Genomic DNA, 23,932 nt, shown 5'->3' on the forward strand with positions numbered 1-23,932 from the left:
CAGGGCCTGCAGGAGAACATTGTGCCTGCACAGATTACACTGGTCATAGGTGCAACCCTGTCCTGAGATCCCAGCAGGCCCCTGGCTCCTCCCAGCTCATCTCTCCTCCCCCCATCCCCACCCCTGTGCCCTGCAATGCTCTTCTCACCTACAGTTCCAGGGATGGGGCCAGCTGGAGACTGTGACAGCAAGGACCAGCTCTTCCAGGAGAGGCCCATCTACTTCTGTTTCCTAAATCAATCTTGCTTCTCCTCTCTTCCTTCATGCAATTAGCTCCTTGCCCACCTGCGAGCCTCATGTAGCCAAGACTCGAAGGTAACTCAAACCACACGGGGAGGCGGTCTTCTAATTCCAGAAACTAAATTGGAATTTCTTCAATAGTGTCTACAGCCACAGCTGAGTGACAGCAAATTGAGTCTGGACACAGAGTGGCTTCTCAGGGGTGATGAGTGTGGGAGCCAAAGCTGCTGTGGGCACTGACACCGGGAGGTGCCACCAGGCGTGTGGACGAGCTGCTCCTGTGAGGCCCCTGCCTAGACCAGCAGCCACACGATCTCCCTGCCCCTCTCTCCTTGACCAGAGATGCCAGAATGAAACCAGCCCCCTGGTCGCCACAGTTACTGCTCCCAAAGAAAGGACATGTGGGTGTGGCAGGAAGAGCTAGAGCCTGGAGACCCTACGCTGCCCACCTCTGGGGCCAGCCCCCGAGGCCCAGCCACTCACTCGTTCTTGATGAAGGCGTATTTGTTGATGGTTTCAATGACGTCTTTGAAGAGGATCTTGGAGGTCAGAGTGTAGCCATGGTGCACGATGGGCTCCCCGTCGGGCCCATCCCAGCAGTCCACTGCAGGCGGGCAGGCCTTAGTCAGCCCCAGGGGCCTAGCCACAGTGAGCCCAGGCAGGCTGAGCTTCGACCAAAGGGCCTGTCCCATTGCTCAGTGAAGGACACAGAAGAGGCCTTCCCAACCCCTGCCCAGAGATCCCCCCAGGGGGCTCCTCAGGTGCAGCCCGTCTCCCACAGCAGATACCAGCCCACGACTGCCACCCAAGGTCCAGGGCTCACCCTCCACGCAGCGGCAGCCAGCCTGCAGGACCCAAGCGTACATGTCCGCCCGTGACTGGGACATGAGCTGGTCACCCACGAGGTAGGTGTTGTGGGACGAGGTGATGAAGTAGTGGCTCAGTGGCTGCGTCATGTCCTGGTGCACGTGGTGGTGCTCAGGGTTGAAGATGTCACCAGCAGGGCTCCTGGTGTAGCTGGTGAAGCCTGTAGGACGGCGTGGCATAGGGGCCATGTCAGCCCACCACCAGCCTCATCTCATGGCCACCTGCCCCCATGCCACACAGAACACAGAGCACCTGTCCCGGCCCACAGGTTGGGCCCTCATTGCCCCTCCAGCATCCCAGGACAGCTGGGCTGAGGGCAGCGCCCCACTCACCATCAATGCCCAGCAGCCCCTTACTCTTGTTTTCTGGGCATGGCTCAAACTGCTCGATGATGTCCTGGCAGCTCTCGAGGGTCACACCCGTCATCTAGGCCAGAGCAGGGGCATGAGCCCAGGTAGCCCATCCCTGGCCTGGGATAGCCTCAGGCAGCTCCCCCATCACCACTGTCCCCCTGCCTGTCTCTGATTACACCAGGGATGACCATGGCGCCCGGGGGCACTGGCCAGCCAGCCTGTGTCACATGACTTGGGACTACCGTGGATCACGTGGCTTTTGGATGGCTTGCTCTGACTGTGAACTCTGACGGCATGGGAGGGGCCTCTGACCTCATCAGCTGGACCACCCCACACCAGTGCGAGAGCTGTGGCCCAGTGGGCCTGGCACGGAGCAAAGGCCATGTGTAGGTGGGTGCAGGAGAGCAAGAATCTTCATGCCCCCTTGGCAGAGCCAGGCAGGCACAGGCACCCCCCTTATCCAGCCCTTCCCACTGTCTGCCCAAGCCCCCACACACTAGCCCTCCCAAGAGATCTGAGCACCACAGTCCGGCCCAGCCCAGGCCGCCCCAGGCATCACAGGCCGAGGGACCTCCAGGGCGCTATGGTGCAGCTGCGCCAGGAGCTGCCCAGCCCACTGACACGGCTTCTTGGAGGTCCCTGGGAACATGGTGAGGTAACAGGTGGGGGAGCCCAGAGCCAGCTGTGGGCCCCTGGGGAGGCCCAGCAACCAGGAGGCCAGGCAAAGGGCACCAGTTGCCGGCTGGAGGACTGTCTGGCTCCTGAGTGCAGGGAGAGTTCCAGAAGGCTTGGAGCAAAGGTCAGGGAGGGAAGGGTCACTTCTGCCTGCCAATCCCCCATCCAGGCCCCGTTCCCACCTCTGCCTTTACTGGGACAGAGGACCTACTGTCTGCAGCCAGGTCACCCACAGACACATGCTGGTGCCGCCCCTGGTGGCCAGGGCACAGGGCATCCGAGACAGTGGGGTCCAGCCAACTGGTGCTAGCTTCCCCTGCCTGGGCCATGCCTCCCGGGCATCATGCCTGCAGGACTGGAGAAGCGGCTGCCACGGGATGGAGCCTGGCAAGCTGCGCCGGCCAGGTGGGGGCATCCCGGGAGCTCAGGCCCAGGGACAGCCCCAAAGGCCAGCTCTGGGTTTGTGGTAAGCTTGCGGGTGGGGTACTGCTGGGCAATCCTGGGTAAAACCCACCCAGACCCTACCTGGGATTCCCAAGGCTCCTCCCGCCACTCCCATCCTCCCCCTCAGACCATCACCGAGAGGCTGACGCAGCGCAGGTGGCCAGTAGAGTGGAGGTCCCTGAGCAGCACCCCCAGGCCAAGGCATCTTGGTCCCCTAAGGCTTGCCCTGTCCCTGCTCTCCTCCCTGAGGAGGGTCCAGGGTCCTCACCTGCACTCCTACGAGGCTGGAGGGTGGCCACACACAGTCTGAGCCCCTCCCACGGATCCCTGTCCCCACTGGGGCTCTGGCCTTCCCCTCCACTGCCTGGCTGGACCTGCAACTCCTGCCACCAGGGCATGCAGTACCCCGTCCCTGCCCAGGCCTGATACAAGATGGCCGGAGCCCTGAACCTCTGGACATGAGGTCCCTGGTCAGTGGGGCAGCGTCCAGAGAGCACCTGGCCTTGGCATTGGTCTCTAAGGATGGCCAGGACTTCTTGGGGTCTAGATAAAGGGCTGAGCATGCCCCTCTGGACTCCAGGAGGCATCTGAGCGTCTGCTGGACAAACAGGTGAGTGGATATTGTGGCGGGCCTGGCGCCCTAGGGGAGCGAGTCAGCCAGACCCGTGTGGCTGGAACACAGGGGCAGGTCTCAAAGGCTGGGCCACAGAACCCTAGTCCACAAGATGCTCAACACCAAGGCAGGAGGCATGGTCAAGCTGTGGGAGGCGCAGGGTGTCCACAGCCAGGACCTAGCCATTCAGAGGCCCCTGGAGGAGAAACCACAAACTTTCCCTACCTGCTTGGCTGCCCCATAGGGCGCACCCTGTAATATCAAAACTAAAGCCAACTTGGGGGGCTCTCAAATGCCAGGCTGTGACCTGCCCCACCCTAATCTCTCCATCTCAGAGCAGGGGCATGAGCCCAGGTAGCCCATCCCTGGCCTGGGATAGCCTCAGGCAGCTCCCCCATCACCACTGTCCCCTGACTGAAGCTCAAAGCTCAGAACAGAAGGTGAGGCCTGATGTCTGGCCTCCCAACACCTGCCCAGGCAGCGCACCTTCTGCTCCACCTGCAGGAAGCGCTGCAGGCTGGCGGCATCCAGGTGGTCCTTGTGGTTGCTGTAGGTCAGCATGAGCAGGTAGAGGTCCCGGCGGGTGGATATCATCTTGTAGAAGGCACAGAACTCTTCAAAACCCAGCGTCCCTTGGTGGTCATCCGTGTCCGCTTCCTGCAATGCAAGGCCTTGGGTCCCCATTGGCACCTTGACCAGGGCTGCATGCACAGGGGTCCTTCAGGACCACCCCGATCCCCAGTCAAGACCAACACACAAGCCCACCCTCCTCTACTCCACTGCCCTTGTCACAGCCTCCAATCACTCCCCAGGGCACGGGCCGACCCACCAAGAGGACAGCCCCATGAAAATGCAGAACTGACTCACCTGCCTGAAGCCATATGCTTTTCACCTTCAGCCCACAGCCAACTCCATATACTCACCCCACACAGCAGTTAACACCACCCACACGGAAGCCAACACCACCCCACACGGGAGTCAACACCACCCACACAGGTCAACACCCCCTACACGGGTCAACACCCCCCACACGGGAGCCAACACCCCCCACATGGGAGTCAACACCCCTCCACACGGGAGTCAACACCCCTCCACACAGCAGTCAACACCCCCGACACAGGAGTCAACACCCCTCCACACAGCAGTCAACACCACCCACAAGGGAGTCAACACCCCCCACACGGGAGCCAACGCCACCCACACGGGAGCCAGCGCCCCCCACACGGGAGCCAACGCCCCCCACATGGGAGCCAACACCCACACAGGTTAACACCACCCACACGGGAGCCAACACCACCCACACGGGAGCCGACGCCCCCCACACAGCAGCCAATGCCCCCCACATGGGAGCCAGCGCCCCCCGCACGGGAGCCAGCACCCCCCGCAGAGGAGCCAACGCCACCCACATGGGGGTCAACAACACACCCTGGGCTGGAGGCTGGGCAGCCCAGCAGAAACCCAAGGTGCTGCAGGGGCCATGGGAATCCCATGGCAGCAATAAAGTCCCCGTGGAAGGGGATGCTTGAAATTCTTGAGCCCTAAGGATTGAGGACTTTGCCTCACAAGGGTATGGGAGCTCAGGGCTGGGTAGGGCAGGGTGAGAGCATGACCTGCTTGGAGGTGACATAGCCCCAGTGTGACACCCCAGCTTAGCCCCCACTCACGAGGAACACCAGGCCCAAAGGGACACAGTGCCTAGCCCTGCTCTTCAAGGGGTTCCAGAGTTCAACATTTCAGGCAGGGGCAGCCCTGACAGCTCATTTCACACCTGCCCAGCTGCTCAGCATCTTGAGGGGTCCTACGCTCCCAGTGAGCCGCCTGCTGTCACTTCGGCCCTGGCCCCCCACTGAGGATGTGGCCAGAGATGGGACGGGCTGATCAGATATGCCTTGAAGGCAGGGTTCCGCCCTGTGCCTGCTCACCCCAGGCCTGGCCACACCGACACCCAGCCAGCAGGTGTCCACCTACACTGGCTGAGTCCTCAGGCCTCCACGGAAGCCCCAGACTGGGTGCCCTGAGAAGCAGGAAATACCTCCAAAAGTCGAGGAGGTGCTGCATCCACCACAGCAGTAGTCTAGAGGCTTCGTGATTTGGGCTTCCAGACAAGCCCCACCGGGTCCTCTTCCCAGAGCCCACACAGGCTAAGGACGGCATGCTCTCAGCAGCCCACCCAGGGGCTCCAAGGGGGCCTGCGAGGAGCCCAGAGTGGGGTCGAGGAAGCAGGCTGCAAAGGGCCACCTGCACGCTGGCCATGCCTCTCAGGACAGCTTAATGTCCTGGTCCACATGGGAGGACCCAGGGCCCCACCTCCGCCTGCAGATGTGCCTCAGCTGAGCAGGAACCAGGGCCGGCTCAGCACCATGGACAGCAGCAGCCACCAGCCTGCCCACTGGGGACCAGCCTTGCCTCCTCCCGTGGCCACGATCTGGGGTGGCCAGGGGTGGTGGTGCCAGCTCCCCTAGGATCCCCTCTGAACCAGGGGAGTCACCAGTCAGGTGGCCCCATCAGCCCCTTTGTCCCTGTCCCCAGGGCAGAACCCTGGCTGCCACACGCCCTACACCCACGGCTTGGCATGAAGGTGGGTCAGGACCCCAGGGACAGGCTGTGTGCCCACACCAAGGCGGGGATGAGGCCAGCGTGGCATGAAGGGCCCAGCTAAAGCCACATGCACTGGGGCCCAGCACACACCAGATGAAGCCCCGGGGTGCCTGGTGCGAGGTGTGAGGGTAGCCCCAAGTCTGGGGGTGCCCACTCACTGCACCCAGGACAGCCATGAGGGGAGACACTGCAGCTCAAAGGGCCCCCGTGGGACAGAGCCTGGGCTGATGGCCCTCCCAGGGGCCATGGGACAAAGCCCGGGCCCGAGGCCCTCCCAGGGCCTGTGGCTGAGCTGGGCAGAGATGCGGTCCCTTCCACAGAGTGGCTGTGTGCCAGGTTGAGCCACTCACCACTGAGCAGGAACAAAAATGCTCGGACAGTGAGGCCCTCAGGGGGCCTGAGCCCAACCCTAGAACGCCCCTGACACAGTCACGCGGCATCTTTTCTTTCCACAAAGGGAAGCCACTGCTGTTGAACGTGCACCTTGGCTGAGCCTGCCTCGGTGCCCACCCAGCACACTCTTTGGCAATTAGGCCTCACTGGGTCCAGCCCACTTCCAGCCTTATCTTAAGTTTGATGAAATTAGCCTCAAACCAAGTGTTTATCCACCATGCAGGTCTCTCTGATTAGGCCGTGCCAGGCAATGGGAGCCGTCTCCGGATTTCTCTACAGCGAAGCTGATGCCACTTCTCAGAGCCCCTCCAGCCTGGCTGCAGGCTCCTTCCCTCGGCTCTGCAGGGCCCAGAGAGGATGCAGTACAGATGGGAGGGGAGGCCCAGCGCTCTGAAACTGGGGCCGTCTCCAGCTGTCTTGACTACCAAAGACCAGGGCCACTGGGCCTCCACTGCACAGGGCTGGAGTGCCAGGCCGGTGACTTGACAGCAACAGCTACCCTGCCATTCCTCTCCAGAGCCAGCCCTGCAGACTGTCCCTGCCTCCGCCTGCCTGGGTTTCCCTTAGGGAGGTCTGGTTGGACCTTCAGGCCCCAGAAGCCACGCACCCTCGTGCTGGATTCAGTGAGGGGCATCTGTCTCCTCCCACACAGAGGCCACTCTGGAGCCTGTACCCTAAGCCAGCCTGCTGCCTGGGCCCTGGCACAGCCTCAACTCTGTGGAGGGACCTGCTGGCCCCAGAGCTGCCCCTGAGCCCGAAATGTGGCTGGGGATGGCCCCAAGCAGGCAGGGAGAAGGGGCGCAGACGTGCAGACTCAGCCACCTGCCAGCCCCCACAGCCCAGGCAGACTGTGTCCCCACTGGGGCCTTCACGAGCCCCGGGCAGTCCCCAGAGTGTCTGCGAGCACCCAGCCCCTAACTCACGCACACACCCTGTGCTGTGAGCAGGCCAGGCTCCCTTGCTCCAGCCAGGCATGACCAGCCATCTACAGTGAGAACAGGCAGCAGCTGGCAGGAGCTGGCAGGAGCTGGCAGGAGCTGGCAGGGGCTGGACACGGCGGAGCTGTCAGGCTGTGAGCGTGTGTGTGCGTGTGTGTGTGTGCACGCGTATGTGTGTGTGTGCACGTATGTGCGTGTCAGAGACCCTAGGGCCTGGCACTTGCGCCCACAGAACCCGCTTTCCAAGCTGCAGCAAAGCAGCAAGGCCCCAGGGCCTGGTTTGCTGGCTCAGCCAGCACCGTCCGGAACCAGGACCTGCTGACGGGCAGAGTTTCTCTCCCCCAGCCCAGCAGGCTTTCCGGAAACAGAAACTAATTACAGACAATAAAGGCCGCAGCTCAGCTGAAGGCTGCATTTTCATAACTCCTAACATCAGGGTGGTTGGGCAAGGGCAGCATGGGAAAAGTAACAAGAGCTGCTGCGCATCAAACTGGGCCCTGCCAGGGCCGGTGTGCCCCCCTCGAGGCTGCGGGGCTGGGGCCTGGGAAGGGGGTGCAGCTTCATTTGGGCACCTGCCCTGAATGCTCAGTCCACTCACCTGGCAGGGCCTGTGCCAGGTGCCCCGACCACTTTCCCCAGAGCTGGCAGAGCAGCCCCCGGCCTAGCTGCAAAGAGGCGTCACCTGGGCACCCACCTGCCTGCCTGCCATAGGCTGTGGGGTGGCTGGGCAGGCGGCCCCATCCTCAGCAGCCAGCTACCCTGTGCAGCTTGAGGGCACTGCCAGGGTCCCCTCCAGCTCAGTCAGGGCTGGCAGGCTCCCAGCCACACAAGCACAGCCCCCGTGCAGCCCTGGCTCTGGAGCCCAGGTAGGGCTCCCCCCAGCTCACCCTGAACATCTGCTTCACCCTCTGCCGGGGCAGGTTCACGTTGAGCTTGTGCAGCAGCTGCAGGACCTCGCCGATGCTCAGGCTGCCGTCCCCATTCTTGTCGGCCTCGTCAAATGTCTGCTTCAGCCACTTTGGTGCCGAGTTAAGGGCCAACGGGATCCACGGGCCCAGCCCTGACACCCCCACCCTCTGGCCTAGGGAGGAAGGAATAGGGGACCCCAGCCTACCGGCCACTTCCCCAGCGTGTGGCCCGGCAAAGGGCAGGGCCCCCCCAGGGTGAGCAGCCAAGGGGCCGGTCCCCGGGTCTGCCCTGCCCGATAGGTGCCCAAGGATATTGGTCCCTGGTGCGCTGGCGGCGAGCCAGGCTGTCCTCGTCGCTGATGCCGGCCATGAGGTAGCGCAGGCCAGTGACCCAGGTGCGTGCCACCTCGCTGCTGGTGGAGACCAGGTCCAGCGACTCGCGGTGGCTGCCGTGGTAGATGCTGAAGCAGCAGTTGGGGTCGAAGCTGCCGTCAGGGTAGCGCTGGAAGACCTCCGACTGCCGCCCCTCACTCACCTCCTGGATGGAGTCGATGGAGACTGCGGGGCGGGGAGGGAGCATGGGTTAGGCTTCCGGGGGCCCAGCGTCCCCTGCTGGCAGCCCCAACACAGCGGAGACCAAGCAGCCGGGAGCTCCTTGCCCACCTATGCGGGACCCTTGGCAGGGCTCAGGGTCCAGAGTTCAAGAACCAAGGGTGAAGATCTGCGAGACTGCACAGCCCCCCACTGCTGACCCGTGTCCCTCCCCCTTTCCCTTTCCTGTGGAAAAGACACGCCCCCACGAGGGAGAGCATTCACCTCCCTCCACCTGCAGTCCCCAGTGCCCGGCTGGCCCAGGGCTCCACGTTTAACCAGCACGTCTCCACGTTCCAAGGAAGCCCCTGGCCACCTCCAGGGCTCCAGCGCCGCAGGTGGGGACAGCGGCTCCAGGGACCTCCAGCTCCACACTCAGGTGCATCGAGGCTTTCGTGACCTCAGGTCCCCCTGGGGGCTCCGCAGCGCGACTCTCTCCAGGGGACCAAAGTGGCTACACGCTTGGCAACTGCTGGGCTGAGGCCTTGCCTGGCATGCCTGGGTCCTGACCGTCAGCAAAGCCAGCGGAGACCCTGGCCGCGCCCTGATCCCAGACCTTGAGGACTGACATGTCTCTCCCCAAACTGTGGGACCCTACCCGTTCCCTGTGTGCCTCAACCCTGCCCGCCCACCCCCTGCACAGAGCCTCCATCTCGGGTGGCCCCTGCTCCCTCCAGCGGCCCTGCCCAGTGGCTGCCTGAGCCACTGTTTGCACCCATGCCCATCCATCAGCATACCTCTGTGGGGGTTGTTTCTGTTTATGGGGAGCTGTGACCTCTCCAGCTAGATGGACTATGCTGTGCTCCTCCTTCCAGCCCAGCACTCAGCACAGGGCTGGGCACAGTGCTACTCAGTCCTCACTGAGTCCCAGAGAGCTCTGCCAGGCGGGCAGGGGGCCTGGATCCCTCCCACCCCACAGCCCGAGGTCACTGAGGATCCCCAAGGCCACTGAGTCCAGAGGTGTCCAGGCCTAGGGTCTCGCTGCTCCTCAGCCATCAGTGGCTGCCCTGGGAGGGTCCCTACCCTCGTGTCCCCCCAGGGATGCTGACTTGTCCCCACCCCAGGGCTCCCACTCACTCTTGGCCTTCTCGTTCTTGCGTGAGGGCCTCCAGCGGATGCAGGAGCGGTGCTCGTCCAGGTAGTAGAAGCGGACCAGGCCCTTGGAGCCACCACGCAGCTTCACCATCTGCATCCCCTCTTGCATGGCACCCATGCACCGCTCCACTGGACACGGGAGAGACACAGCTGTCAGCGGAGGCACAGCCACTCCTCGCGGGAGAGACACGGCCGTCAGCGGAGGCACAGCCACTCCTCAAGGGAGAGACACGGCTGTCGGCGGAGGCACAGCCACTCCTCAAGGGAGAGACACGGCCGTCAGCGGAGGCACAGCCACTCCTCAAGGGAGAGACATGGCTGTCGGCGGAGGCACAGCCACTCCTCAAGGGAGAGACACGGCCGTCAGCGGAGGCACAGCCACTCCTCACGGGACAGACATGGCTGTCAGTGGAGGCACGGCCACTCCTCACCTCGCCCAGCCCCGCCGACACCGCCCTGCCAGTGACAGGGCAAAGGCCAGAGCCCAGGGCCACCTCCACCCCAGGTGCCGGCTGGCCTGGGTCACACAGCTCAGCTGGGCCCTGCCACTCCTCCCCAGATGGTCCTGGGAACTGAGGGCCCTGCTCCCCACCCTGCTCGGCCACCTGCCACTCCCACCACCTCCTGGACCAGTCCTAGCAGCCCTGGGAACCGGCGCTGGGCCTGGGGCCCTGACAACCACCACTTAGACGGAGCCAGCACTGAACTCAGCAGTGGGAAGGCCGGGCGCGAGGCAAGACAGATGAGGTGGCTGGGCTGGCTGTCTGGGGCCATAGTGCAGTGGAGGCCCCTTGCCAGGGGCGGGGTGGGCCTAGCAGGCAGCAACCCCATGCCCCTGCCCTGACCCCTGGCCATAGGCGGCTCCTGCCAGCGGTCGCATTCCTGAGTCGCATTCCCGAGTACCTGTGCCTCTGCCTGGGGCATCTCCAGGAAAGCTCCCACCCCTCATGTGCAGCAAGGGCCATGAATGGTGCCACGAATGTCCGCGTCCCAGGCCCTGCACAGCAGTATGGACTTGGGAGGCTGTGGTGCTGGATCCAAGCTTCACAACCCCTCCCCTCCCCTCCCCCAGGCCGCCTGCCTTGCTCCTTCTCTCCCCTCCTCTCTCCATTCAGCCTCCTGCTGTAGCTTGTCCTAGGTGAGGGGGCTGCAGGCTCCAGGGAGTCCAGGCCAGAGTCAGCAGTCCCAGCCCAGGAACAGACGGGTCCCACCCGCTCGGTTCCTGCACACCTGCTCACAGAAAGCCCGGGTCCCAGAGGTACCATCTGCTAAAGCACAGAGACGTTAATCCCTACCCCAGGTCTGCACGCTGAGGGACCCTAGCGGGGGCGTTGTGGAAGACCAAGGGCAGTACTGGCCAGGCCTTCTTGGGAAAGCTACTACATGATCACGAGCAGAGGGGAATTGAAGGGATGGAAGGCATGGCATAGGGGGCTGGGCTCTCCAGGGCACACGGGAGGTAAAGACGCAGGTATGGCTGCAGGGATTTAGGAGAGGGGTGAGGCAGGACACAGGGGCAGGGGGCAGGCAGAGGCCTGCAACAGGGCAGCCTGGACAGGACCCTGTCTGCCCCTGGAGCAGAGAGCCAGCAGGCCAGCCCAGGGCAGGGCCCTCCACAGGCCACCACAAGACACACACTCCACCCTCCCAGCCATGCCCAGCCAGTCTTCTCTGCAGAGTCTCCTAACGGCAAGGGCCCCTATGTCCAGCACCAAGATGCCAGCCCAGCCGCCTGGGCTGCAAGCACCACTGACCCCCAGAGGACAAGGGACCCCTTCAATGAGAGCATTGGAGCCACCTGAGATCCCCCGTCACCCCCTTGGGTTCAGCCCCCAGGCCCTGCAGGTGCCTGGGAGACCGAGGTGTGCTGAGCGCTCCTCTGAGCAGCTGAGGGGCAGGGCCGGCCGACGCTGCTGGACCCACATGATCCCTAGAGCACCCGGGGGGACAGGGGAGGCGAGTGCAGGATGGGATGGAGGCCCAGGCTTCCCCCATCTCCAGGAGCAGCCCCCACCCTCTAGGCACCTGGACAGGGCCAGCACTCAGCCCGGGCCACTCCCCTGCCCCTTCTTACCCAGGGGGCCGAGCTGCCACTCTGAAGACAGCACCACACTCCCTCCAACCCAGAGGAGTACCTCTGCCAGCCAGGCCACCGTTCCCTTGGTCCGGCTGTCGGGGGAGGGCCAGGGGCCAGACATGGCCTGACAACAGCCGGGCCTGCTTCACGGAGGCCCCAGAGGCCCCAGAGGCCCCACCGGCCTTCAGGCAGCAGAGGTCAGGCAGCGGCAGTGCTGGCAGCAGGACCTCCGTGGGGCCTTCTCTCCTCTGCCTCTTCCTCCTCCTCCTCAGGGCCCCCGAAGCCCCCACAGGGCTGTGCCCGGGCCCGGCTGGCATTGGCCTGACCGTCACCTGCTGTCCTGATGGCCCCCAGCCCAGCCTATCCACCCTCCAGGGCCACCAAGGAGTCCCTGACACAGCCACCTCCCCAGGCTGGGGGAGCAAAGGACCTCAGCCCCGCCCAGCCCTGGACCCAATCCCTGTGCTAATCCCAGCTCCAGCCCAGCTGGCGGAGGATTTAGGCCAAGGGAACTCCCAGCTGGGGACCGGAGGGCACTGGGGAGGCAACAGTGTTTCCCAAGGCCCCAGGCCACCAGACCCAGGTCAGGGCTGCGGGACAAGAGCAGGACCAACGGTGGGGGGCCCTCCTGGGACCCAGAGAATGCAACTGGAAGGCCTGCAGGATACTGTCCTCAGAGGACCCTGTGTGGGGTGGGCCTCCCCGCCATGCGCCCACCACAGATGCCGAGGCTGGGCCTGGAGTGGTCCCTGCCCTCACCCCGCATCCCTACTTATGGGGACCTCTGAGTGGATCCCCAAAGTCCAGAGGCAGGTGGCCCGGAGTAGGGGCAGAAGCTCACCTCATCCCCGCAGCGCCCAGCCCCTGGGGCTGGAGAGGGGAGCTGAGCCGGAGCCCTTACAGCGACAACTCCCAGCCCAGGCCCAGGATGTGGGTCCCCGAGCCCGGGTTGGGGATGTGGGTCCCTGAGCCTGGATTGGGGTCTCCATGTCTCCCTCATGCAGCTGCAGCCCCAGCCTGACCTTTCTCCACGGTCACCGAGCTGTGGCGGAGGAGGTGGCCCCATGCCCAGGGCACGTTTGTCCCCACATTCTGCCCTGCAGGGATGACAGCCGTCTGACCTGGAGAGGGGCCACGCCCAAGGAGGACCCACCCCACCGTCTCAGCTCCCACTGAGGTAAGGACTCCAGGTCCCACTGCCACCAGGACCACACAGCCCACCCTGTGTACTGGCCCTGCACTGCAGGACAGCACAGGCTCTCCCATCCCCAAGTCCAGGCCAGGACACCAGGGGCAGCTGTGGGAATGGGAGGTGGGCAGACCCCGGCTGAACACCAGCCACCTGTGTCCTGGCCATGCCCATGCTTCGTGACCACGCTGGGGGGAACCCCGCCCTTCTTCCCACCCACTGCCCAGGCTCTACTGGCTCCAGCAACAAGGACTGGAAGGTCCCGGGCAGCTGCTCGCCTCCCCCCGTACCAGGGGAAGAGTTTGGCCTGAAGAGCCCAGGACAGGGAGGTGCCAGGGCTGGGCATCCTGGCAGAGCCCCGGGGCCAAGGTCAGGCGTGGGAGGTGGCAGTCCCTGAGGAGATGGCCACGCATCTCCAGCTGACCACTGACGACCAGGGCCACACCCAGCCAGATCAGATGCAATCAGCACAGAGCCAACCCAGGCCCCCACCAGGGGCCCCGTCACAGGCTCTGCTGCTCTTGGCGGAAGCAGGTCAGCAGGCGTTTCTGGGCTCTGCCGTGGAATTAGATTAGGGAGCCATGAGCTGCAGGGAGAGGAGAGGGGCTGGAGTCCTGGGCATCCTCAGGAAGACAGGGCCTCGGGGAAGGCCACCGTGAACGGGGCAGCACGGGCTAGGAGGTGGCCTGAGGGCCTGGAGACAGACCAGACGGCCACAGCCCTGGCCCAGGGCCCCTGCTCACCTCACAGCAGGCTGCTGCGGGCTTCCACTCTGACCCAGGGGGTCCAGTTGTCCTTCCTGCACCTCAGAGGCCTCCTGACCTGGGACACACCTGCTCTTCCCTCACCCTGGGCCTGGCCCCAGCTGGGGGTGCTCCCGTCTCTCACCCATCCCTCCTCGAAGTCCCCAAGGCTGGGCCTCTGCCCCCTCCCTCCCTCCCTTGAGCTCTCAGCCACTAGCTGATCCCCCATCAGCTGAGGTTAGGGCTTGGAGGCCGCCATCTGCCTGGGCAGGGGTTCTGAGAGGGGACACACGTAGAGTGCCTGGCCCCAGCCCCACAACGTGGGGCCCAGGCTCCTGCACCCCAGGCCCCCTGACCTCCTCAGCAGCAGAGCCGGAATCCTCAACTGTCCAGGCGGGTGGAGGCCTGGGTAATCCTTCCTGACACAGGCCTCTGCCGGGGGCTGCCCTGCTTGCTCTGAGGACCAAAGGGACCGCCCACTCCCCTCCAAAACTCAGGCACACACAGAACCGCAGCTGCAGAGTGAAGCCGGGGGTGCCCCAGGCCAAGAGACGTGGCAGGGGCCCAGGCCCAGGAACTTAAGAACCCCTCCCCACGTGCTGCCTGTGAGCCGGCCCAGGGCCCAGCCCAGCCCCCACACAAGGTCACGGAGGGGGTTGCCCCACCCCCATGCCGGCAGGCGAGCCCAGCCCCACGGCCTGCACTGACCGGCCCTCATGCTCACCCTGCCTGCCCTGAGCCAGGGCCCCGCCATCCCGAAAGTCCACAGGGAGGCTGAAGAAGCCACGCTCTGCTCTGCGGTTCCACACAGGGGCCCAGCCCCCAGCCATGGTCCACACCCATCCCCAGGCCGCCTCAGCCCCTCTCGTGAGCCTGAGCCAGGACACCTGATGTGGGAGCTCAGGTGGGATTGTAGCAACGCACCTGGCTGTGGGCCCACACCGGAGGCCAGACTGGGAGGCGCCGGCAGTCCTGGTCGGGCAGATACAGGCTCCATCGGGGAGAGGAGGGCCCTGGCTCACCTGCTGCTCCCCCAGGTCCCTGCACAGCACAGTGGGGCTCCCTAGTCCTCAGAGCACTGCCTGACCCTGGGACATCCCTGGGGCAGGGACCTCGAAGTGCTCCTCCCTGCTCTGTCCCTGTGAGGCCATGATCCAACACATAGCAGGCGCTGGTTAGACACAGGTGGACAGGGAGGGATGGGCAGGACAGAGGCGGCTAAGGCCACCAGGCCTGCTCTGAGGAGGTGACGGGAGCCGGTATCCACACGGGTGTCCAGGGTCCAGCTCTCAAGGGTCTGGCCAGCTTCAGCCCTGGGCCTGGAGAAGCCTCCCACACAGATGCACCCAGACGGGCAGAAGGGCGGACGGACGGACGGACGGGTAGACGGGACCGCACCCCAGTCGGGGAGAGTGCATGGGAGGGCTCTGCGGGCCCCACGGTGACACGCAGAGGAAGGCACCCGTGATCCCCTGGGCTCGGCCCCCGCACCTGGGCTGCACCGGCCCACCCTGACTGCCTGGCCCTGGTGGCTGCTGGGAAGCAGGGATCCTGGGCCTGCCCCCGACCTTGGGTTGTCCTCCCTGTCTCAGTGCCTCAGTTTCCCCACTGTGAGAAGTTTGCTCCTGCAGCCCCTTCCTTTCTTCCCAAGGCTGGAACCGGGCGGGTGGCAGCTGATTAGAGGAAGAGCGCGTGCTGTCAGAAGCCAGGGCGGTGTTGGCTTAATTTTGTTTTTATGGCGGAGATCGATCTTGTCCTAACACAGCAGGCAGCATGGGCCTCGCGGCTGTCATCAACAAGGGGCCGGCAGTGGCTCAGCATCTCCGCCTCTCCCCTGAGGAAGGCTGGAAAATAATTGACTCTTCCAACAAAACCCACAAATCACACCCACAGGCCTCCCAGCGTGTACACACACACCCGGGGCAGCTTCGGGTACCGCAGCCCCTCCCACGACAGGGGCATGGGGACTACACACGCCCCTCCACCAACCTCTTCCCTTCACAAGCGTGTATGGGACGGGCAGGGGCCCCGCCTCTTCCAGGCCTGTCCAGAGGTGGCCCTGGCTGCCTCTAAGCCTCCTCCTCTCCCGACGCTTGCTGCCTTTCAGCAGGACTTTTCAAAGGACCTCCCTGGGCCCACCCGTGTCTCCCTCCGAAGCCCCCACAGGGCTGTGCCTGGGCCCGGCTGGCATTGGCCTGACCGTCACCTGCTGTCCTGATGGCCCCCAGGCCAGCCTACCCACTCTCCAGGGCCACCAAGAGTCCCTGAGGCAGCCGCATCCCAGGGCTAGGAGAGTAAAGGACCTCAGCAGCAGTGAGGCATGAGGGCCGGATGCTCCTGCAGCCCTTCCTGGCCCTGTCTCTTCCGCGCCCCCCTGCCCTTCGCAGCCCCAGCATCCCCCTCCCTGTGCTGCCCCCAAGGGCCAGCCCAGCATGCAGGAGGGGCTGAGGCTGTGCTTGGGTGGACGGGAGGGAGGAGGAAGTGGCCACCTTGCCCCAGCCACAGTGCCCACTGGAGATCAGCCGGGCCCCTGGACTGGTGCCGCACGGGAGGGAGGGCCGGGCCCACACACATATGGCGGAGATTATTTAAACGTCTGAGAGAAGCGACTTGTCCCCCCGCACGTCTGGGAGCCTCCTCCCCAACTATTTTTATTTTATCAGGAGTGTGAGTCGGTGCCTCGAGCCCTCCCCGCAGGCAGGACCCCAGCGTGGTCGTGCTAGGAGCCCAGGGATCCCAGACCCAGGCTGGGCCTGAGGGGTCCCAGCAAGGGCAGGGGAACCAAGGGCAAGTGCCCGGGGCCCTAGGGGCTGGGGCCACCCTAGACACACCCGGAGGGCACCGCAGGGACAGACGCTCTGCCCTCTCCTCTAGCAGCGCCCTCCCTGTGGCAGCCACTCCAGCTGTCTGCAGGAGGTGGGGGTGTTGTGGAGGGAAGGGCCTGACCCCATGGCAGTACCCAGCTCGGCAGGGGAGCAGGCCAGAGGGGGCCCTGGGGCCTGACTTTGTTCTGCCCCCTTGGGTGGCTCCTGGTCCGTGTGCACAGAGCCCTGGGGGAGCTGGAATGGCCAGTGCCCTGGAGGGTGGGGACAGATTCTCGATGGCCAGCCGTACTCCATCGGCCGCGCCGCCTGACGTGCCCTCCACCTTCCACCGGCCGCAGAGCAGGGGGAGGACAGCAGCCAGGCTCATGCTCCCTGGTGGTCATGCTGCTGCTGAAGGATCCGGCTCCCACAGGGCCCAGAGGGAGGGCCAACAGACACCTTTCCTCTGTCATCCGGCCACCCAGGGTGCAGGGATGGGCAGGAGGACTTGTGATGGTCACAGGTGTCCAAAGCAGTCCCAGTTGCACAGAAAGGCGCCCCTCGTCAGGAACTTGAGGCCACCGGACCCTCCAAGCAGCCGGAAGTGGCAAGTGGACAGGATGGCCTCTGAGGCCAGGTGACCCGTGCCCCGTACCTTCCCCCAGTGCAGCCCCTTCTTGTGCAGGTGGGCGCCTGCCCAGCCCAGGCCTCCACGCTCTCCAGCTGGCCCGCTATGGCCAAGGGGGCCCCAACATCTGGCCTTTCTCTGGCCTCTTCAGGACAGCCAGGGCCAGGTCCCCATCTCAGTGAGGGTCCCTCCCAGAGTGGGCTCCCCTTCCTGACCCCTCGCCGTCCCCAGCCGTCCGCAGCTGGTGGCAGCCCAGCTCACAGCAGCGGTATTAATCGCACTTGACAGCCCCGTCAGGAAGGGGACCCTATTAATAGCCCATTTCATAGCTTTCCCCCCAACGCAAGTGTCCCCCATTGGGTGTCCCTGGAGGCTCCTGTCCCTGCCACAAGCCACCGGCCTCTCTGAGGCCCTGGCTGCCTCTCTGCCCTCACTGAGCAGGGCATGGCCAGCAGGGGCATTGCACCCACCTGGCCTGGGGCTCTCTGAAGGCGGGTGCACGGCCTTGCCCCCAGCCACTGTCCAGGACACCCCAGAGGAGCTGCAGAGGGAGCCAGGCTTGTGGCAGCCACGGTGGGGGAGCCTTTCCTGAAAAGTCACCAGATGGAGCCTGGCCTGCCAGCTGGGAGAGAGGGAGCTCCTGCCGAGTGAGGGGAGGGGGCTGCAGCTCCAAGGGGAGGGTCCTCGGGCCAAGTGGGCGGAGCCAGCCCTGCCCCCAGCCCAGAGCCAGGCGCGGGAGGGAGGGTGGCAGCTGGGCCGCTGCCAGGCAGAGCAGGCACGGAGCCCTGGAGGGGCGAGGAAACGGGAGGCTGAGCCCGCCACATCCATCCCGGCACGGGGCTGCTCTTCCCGGCCAGAGCACCCCAGGTCACTGCCAGGCCAGGGAGCAGCTTCCTCGAGCAGCCCCATGAATGCTCTGCCAGAGAGTCTTAGACAGAGAGGGTGTCCTGGAGATGGAGCTGGCCCTCCGAGCTTCCCTGCCTGAAGTTTCTGGCATCTTGTATAGTCGTTCCGTCCCTGTCTGGACCTCCCTGCTCAAGCTGGCCCTGGGGCTGGGCTGGCTGCCCTGTCTCCCACTCCTGCCTTTTGGGAGCCAGTGAGGTGCTCCCTGGGTCGGCCCCCACCCACACACCAGCTGACCCAGGAAGGGCACAGGGCTGCCCCTGAGAACTGGGCCGCCCGAAACCCAGCCCTTGGTCAGCTCCACAACAGGGGCCTGAAAGTCGGAGCAGCCAGGGGCCTGATCAATGTGAAATCAAGACCACTCAAGTCCCTCAGAGGTGTGTTCCTGGGTCGCCAGGTCTGAGCGGTGGAAGGGACCTACTCCCAGGACAGTGTGGCCACCGTCCCCAAGTCAGGGCTGCATCATGGTGCCTGGGACCTGCCTGCTGAAAGAGCCCCCTGTGGCCCTCACCCAGGTGCTGCTCTCTGGGGCAGAGCTGGAGGGGGTTCCACAGTCCCACCAGAGTGGCTCACTTTTGTCTCCAGTGACCGTCAACCACAAGGCCCCCTCTTGGGGTCTTCACCCAGCTAGGATGGAGGCCCCCATGCCTGGGGCCACCGCGGTGAGTGACTTCTCAGGAGCCAGAGGAAACGTCCTGTCCTGGGGATGGTGTCCACCAACTCCACCCTGCCCCCACGCGGGAGGCCCGCGCCCACTCGCCTTTCCCACACAGGAAGTCCGTCCAGCCGGCGGGAGCCCACGTACGCAGTGCTGGGAGCAAAATCCCGGGAAGAAACAGGCACGTTGGATTACTCATCCCCTTCCCCAACTCCTCCCCCAGCCCACCCTCAATGAAGGTGGAACCACTGGGCCTGGGTCCCCGAGAGGGCCCCAGGCACCCCACACACACCTGCCCCAGCAAAGGGCACTGCCTGGGCAGGGCTGGCCCATGGCTTCTCCAGGAGAAGGTGCCAGGAACTGGGACGCCATCGTCATCAGCTCATTAGCTGTGCAGATGGAGGGCTGGACCCAGGACACTGGCCCATCTGCTCCGTCCTTGGCGGCACGTGGAGTCTGTAAGGACCGTTCTGCTGGCTCCCCTCCCTCTGCCCAGAGGACACAGGCACGGAGGGTGGGCTCAGAGCCACTCCCACCACTGCCCCCTCCTAAGACTAGGCCCTTCCCCGGCCAGCTGCAGACCCCAAATGTGCTGGGTCTCCTGGAACCTGGGGCTTTGGGGCCACCTGGCAGCAGCCAGCCCCTGTCCACAGCAGGCAGGCATCCTGAGCCCAGTGGCCAGCGCAGGGCAGTGACTCCAGGGAGCTCTCTGCAGGCCAGACAGGCAGGAACCAGGGACAATGTGCCCAGGAGAGCCCTGGGATGGGGGCTGCGGTCAGCGAGTGGGTGCACCTGGAGTGACCTGAATATACAGCCCATCCTACAAACTGTCTGCCCAGCAGCCCTGGTTACACCTGCCACTCTATCCTCCATTCAGAGAGGGCACCTCCACTGGGGGTGGGACAGAGGAGGGGACAGGCACCCTGGAGCAGCTGCACAGGCCAGGCACTGCATGACCACTCTGCAGACACGTTTGCTCTGAATGTTCACAGCCACCCTGTGAAAGCACCCCGTGCTATCCCTTTCACCCGTGGAGGCTCAGAGAGGCTCAGTCCCTTGTATGAGATCACACGGTTTATCAGAGACAAAAACCAGCAACCTGTCCCCAGTCTGCCCAGCAGCAATGCCATGTCCCACCCCACGTGTCCATGCCAATCAGAGGGCAGAACAAGCAGGTTCCAAAACACCAGGAGGCAAGCTCCTACTGTCCCTGGAAACCCAGGAAGTTCCTCCTGGTGTCTGGCCTGAGCCACTTCTTCTGCAGCCGTGGCCACTGTCCCCCTTCACGTTTTCCTCTCCCCGCCCCTGGCCCAGAGCTAGCGCTGTGTTTGGGGAGCTGGAGACCCTGCCCCAGCCAGTGCTGAAGGGGCCTGCCCAGGATGCCCTTCGGAAGCTCCCGCTGTGAACAGCCCCGGGGCTCCTGCCACCCCTGCTGCTCTGCTCTGTCTGCGCAGGGCAATGCCCGGCTCCCAGGTCAGGAAAGCGTGACAGACCACAGCAAGAAATCTCCAACCCGGAGTGGAGCGGGATGGGCCAGACCAGAGTGTAACTCCAGGGAACCCTGAGGACGCACAGCAACTGCAGGCACCCAGAGAAAGCAGCAGCTGCCCCTGTCCATGGTGCTGACTGCAGCTCAGGGCCACCTCTGCCAACCTGGATCAGGGGCCGGGGTGGGGTTGGGCCGGGAGAGCCCCCAGAGCCAAAAGCCAGAGCCTACCAGCCCCTGGCACCCCCAGACCTGCCCCCCCACCCGAGCAGTGTGCATCCGCTGGGATCAAGCTGGAGGTCAGGACCCGTGTTGGCATGGCTGAGGGCGCCTCCCCCACCGCCCACCTGGGCTGTGTTGGACCCCTTGCAGGGAGCAGGCCCTCTCGCTTCCAGGTGTCAGCACAGGGGCAGATGAGGCAGGGTGGGGGCGCCAAGGGGTGGGGGCAGCATCCCTTCTCTGGGGCCGAGTCTGAGGGATGTGCAGGTAATGGGGTCACTGGGCCGTGCTCCCGGAGACCCTGCTGGGAGGAGCTCTGCACTGCTCACGAGGGGTCAGTGGGTCACCAGTGAACAGGTCCGGTCCTGGGTGGGTCACCAGTGAACAGGTCCGGTCCTGGGCTCCCCACGGGGACCATCACAGCCCCCTTCTGGGACCCCACCTGCCCCCTTACCTTGGTCCTGGCTGAGCCCACCTGGGGGCCCAGGCTCTTCCATGGCCAGCAGGTGCCAATCCCAGTTACCGGCACGGCCTGAGGGACACCGGGCCCTGTGCTGGCCCCCGGCGTCCCCTGAGCCCCAGCCCGAGCAGGGGCACCCCGCACGCAGAGCCCATGCCGATAGCAGCCCCACACGCTGCCGCGCCTGTGAGGAAGGCGAGGGGAGGGCGGGACGGGGCCGCCACTGGGACCGCCCCTCCCGTGGGAGCCCCGCCCACTTAACCCTTGGCTGCCCAGCCCGGGCCCAGCAGCCTCTGCTGGAGTGGGGAGGGAGGGCACCTGGGCCGGGGTCTCTGGCGGGAGCTGAGCTGGCTCCGCTGAGAGGCCAGAAGGGGAGGCGGGTTGGCTGCTGGCTCTTCCCATAGCAGCTTGAGCGACCACCCACCGTCCATCCGGTCCTCCCTCCCGGCGGGGCTCCTCCTACTGAGGGGTGGCTGCACCCCCAGGACCAGAGCCAAATGCTCCCTGGCTGGCTGCCCCTCCACCACAGGGACCCTCTGGTCATTACACCCCAGGCCCCGCAGGCTGCAGCCAAGAAGAGCCACTCACCCCAGGAGGGCCTCTGGGAAGGGCTGAGCACTGCCAAGGGTCATTGAGGTGACATTTTACTGGCTGCCCTGGGGGGCGTCCAGCGTTGGGGGAGGCTGAGTCCCAGCAGTAGCTCCTGGTGATGGTGACGGTGACGGCTGCAGCCCTGCGTGCTGCTACACCCCTTCCTGTGCTCTCCCAGCCCCTCGCCTCCCCGCCCTGTCTGTCCAGTGCTGAGCTGCCGGCACCGGGGTCCTCTCCCTCGCCGAGCCAGCATTCTGCCTCCCGCTGCACGCACTGCTCCCAGCATCTGAGGGACGTAACATTTTCCAGACAAAAGAGACATCCACCCATGAGGGGTGTTCTGAAAGGTACCACCTCTGCCCCAAAGGGCCTTGAGCCCCCATCCCAGAGCGCGGCCTGGGAGGCTTGTGTGGACGCTGAGCCCCGGATGTGGGCAGGGCAGGCAGGCACGCAGGCCCGAGCAGGAGGATGTGGGGCCGCCTCTGGGCTCTCTGAGCCGCTGCCACCTCAAGGTGTGACCACCTCCTGCCATGTGGAGCCCCAGGTGTGGAGGGGGAGGGGAGCCACCAGCAGCTGCAGTCACCACCTGGGTCCTGCCAGGGAAGGCCCCTGGGCGCAGCTGCCTGGCACCCTTAAAGGAGCTGCCTCCTGCCTTCACCACCACTTAGGGTGGCCTAGGGCCCTCGGCTGGACCAGCCCCTGCCCTGGGCTCTTGGGACCTGCCCTCGTGAATGAATAGTCTCTCATGACCCATTCGGCACAGCCAGGGTCCCAGGGCCTGTGTCCACCTGGCTGGGCACAGCTGCAAGAAGGGAGGGGCGGCCCCCTCCCTCTGGGCCCCAGGTCTCAGTGGGTCCCAGTGCTGAGCTGAGTGGCAGGGCTGAGGGGAGGCCAGGCCACAATGTGGGTTGTCCAGGCAATGACACTGCAGTGCGTGTGTGCCAGAGGCAGCCAGCGGCCCAGGAGCAACTGGTGTCCCAGCATCCCCCACACCTGGGCTCTGCGTGTCCCCTGGGATAGTCCACTCAGGAGAGGGCCAGCAGCCCCAAGTCTCAGAAGGGAGAAACTGAGGTGGGGAGAGGAGACAGAAGGCGAAAGCCACAGACACGCCCGAGGGTGGGAAGGAGGGAGAGAGGTGTGAGGGCTGCAGGTCTCGACCCAGCCACGCCTCCTTGGAGTGGACAGAGGCCCCTGAGCCCCCTTCCAGAGGCCAGTGAAACCCAGGTTCAGGTTCTAATGAATAATCCATCCTCAGGGCCAGCCCCGCCCGCCACTCAGCCAGGAGATGATTTCCGTCACCGCGGCCTGCGATTAAAGGCGGTGATTAAAAGCCGCCCGCTGCACATGTTAATTTGCTTAAGATTCTGATCTCCTAAATCTCTTTTCTGGGCATTTAAGCAGAATTCTGTCTTTGAGAGCATTTGGCCCGGCAGGTGGCAGGTGGCAGGCGGCAGGCGGCGGGCGGCAGGCGAGGAGGCACCATGGTGGCAGGGGAGCCAGGTCCCTGGGAGTTTAATTTTCTCGTTTGAAGAAGGCGACTGGAAGGAACAAACGCGTCCAGGGACGCAGAGCCAGCTGTGAGCCCGCCAGAGCCCCTGCCCATGGGCCGGCACAACTGGGAGGACCAGACCCAGCTCCTGCCTTGGCCGGGGGGTGGAGGGCAGAGGGCAAAGGGTCCCCACCCTGTGGGCCCAGAGCTGTGTCTCCTCAGCCCCGCTTTCTGGGACTGGTCCTTGCCTTCCAGGTCTGAGAGGCTGCCCCAGTCCCCACAGTCTAATGCTGGATCTGGCCGTGAGCCCTGGCTGGATCTGTCCTTGGGTTCACAGGCATTGCCAGGACAGAGGCCGGAGGACGCCACACCCTGAGACAGGGCGAGCCCAGGCCTTGGCCGGCAGCCCTAGGTTCTCAACTAGGCCTGTAGTGGGCAGAGCTGATCCCCCTTCCCCTGTGCCTCAGTTTCCTTGATGTGCAATGGAAACACTGCACACCTGCTCCCCGGGCCCTGGCTCTGCACACAAAGGCAGCCACTTCCCCTGCCCTCTTGGGCTTCAGTGACACCAAGCCCAGCCTCAGGGCCTGCTGAGCCCCTAACGCCTCCTGCAGAGCCCAGCCTGAGGGTCCCATCTTCAGTCTGTGTGAGCTGACCGAGAGCCCGAGGCCACCTGCACCAGGTGCTGCCCTGACCTGCACGCTGCCCACTCCAGAGTCCGCAGTGTCTCCATCTCATCTCCTTCAGCTGGAGGGGCTTTCTTGCCCTGCAGGCTGGACAGAGGCCCCGAGCAGGCAGGGCACCACCCAGCATCTCACAGTGGTAGGGGTGGGAGGTAGCTGAGTCCGGACAGAGCCCAGGCCCCGGCTTCCCTGCAGTGCACCTTCCATTCCTGCTTTCTCCATTGGCTTGGGGGAGCAGGAGGTGGCCCCTCTCCTCAGCCATGCTGCAGCCAAAGTTCCTTCACCTC

At 64.8% G+C, this 23,932-nt stretch overlaps 1 protein-coding gene across 1 annotated transcript in view; it reads right to left on the bottom strand.

The window, feature by feature from the left end:
* The window catches only part of PLCH2 (phospholipase C eta 2), a 76,121-nt gene that overhangs the window by 16,862 nt on the left and 35,327 nt on the right, over positions 1-23,932 (bottom strand). Inside the window, exons 3-9 of the mRNA XM_054443784.2 lie at positions 9,698-9,844; positions 8,334-8,587; positions 8,009-8,137; positions 3,679-3,849; positions 1,440-1,533; positions 1,064-1,267; positions 724-844 (exon numbers count right to left, since the gene is read on the bottom strand). Of these exons, the coding sequence (XP_054299759.1) occupies positions 724-844; positions 1,064-1,267; positions 1,440-1,533; positions 3,679-3,849; positions 8,009-8,137; positions 8,334-8,587; positions 9,698-9,844 (1,120 nt within the window). The remainder of the gene's footprint in view (positions 1-723; positions 845-1,063; positions 1,268-1,439; positions 1,534-3,678; positions 3,850-8,008; positions 8,138-8,333; positions 8,588-9,697; positions 9,845-23,932) is intronic.

Source organism: Pongo pygmaeus, chromosome 1 (assembly GCF_028885625.2).
Source record: "Pongo pygmaeus isolate AG05252 chromosome 1, NHGRI_mPonPyg2-v2.0_pri, whole genome shotgun sequence".
Lineage (NCBI taxonomy): Eukaryota > Metazoa > Chordata > Mammalia > Primates > Hominidae > Pongo > Pongo pygmaeus.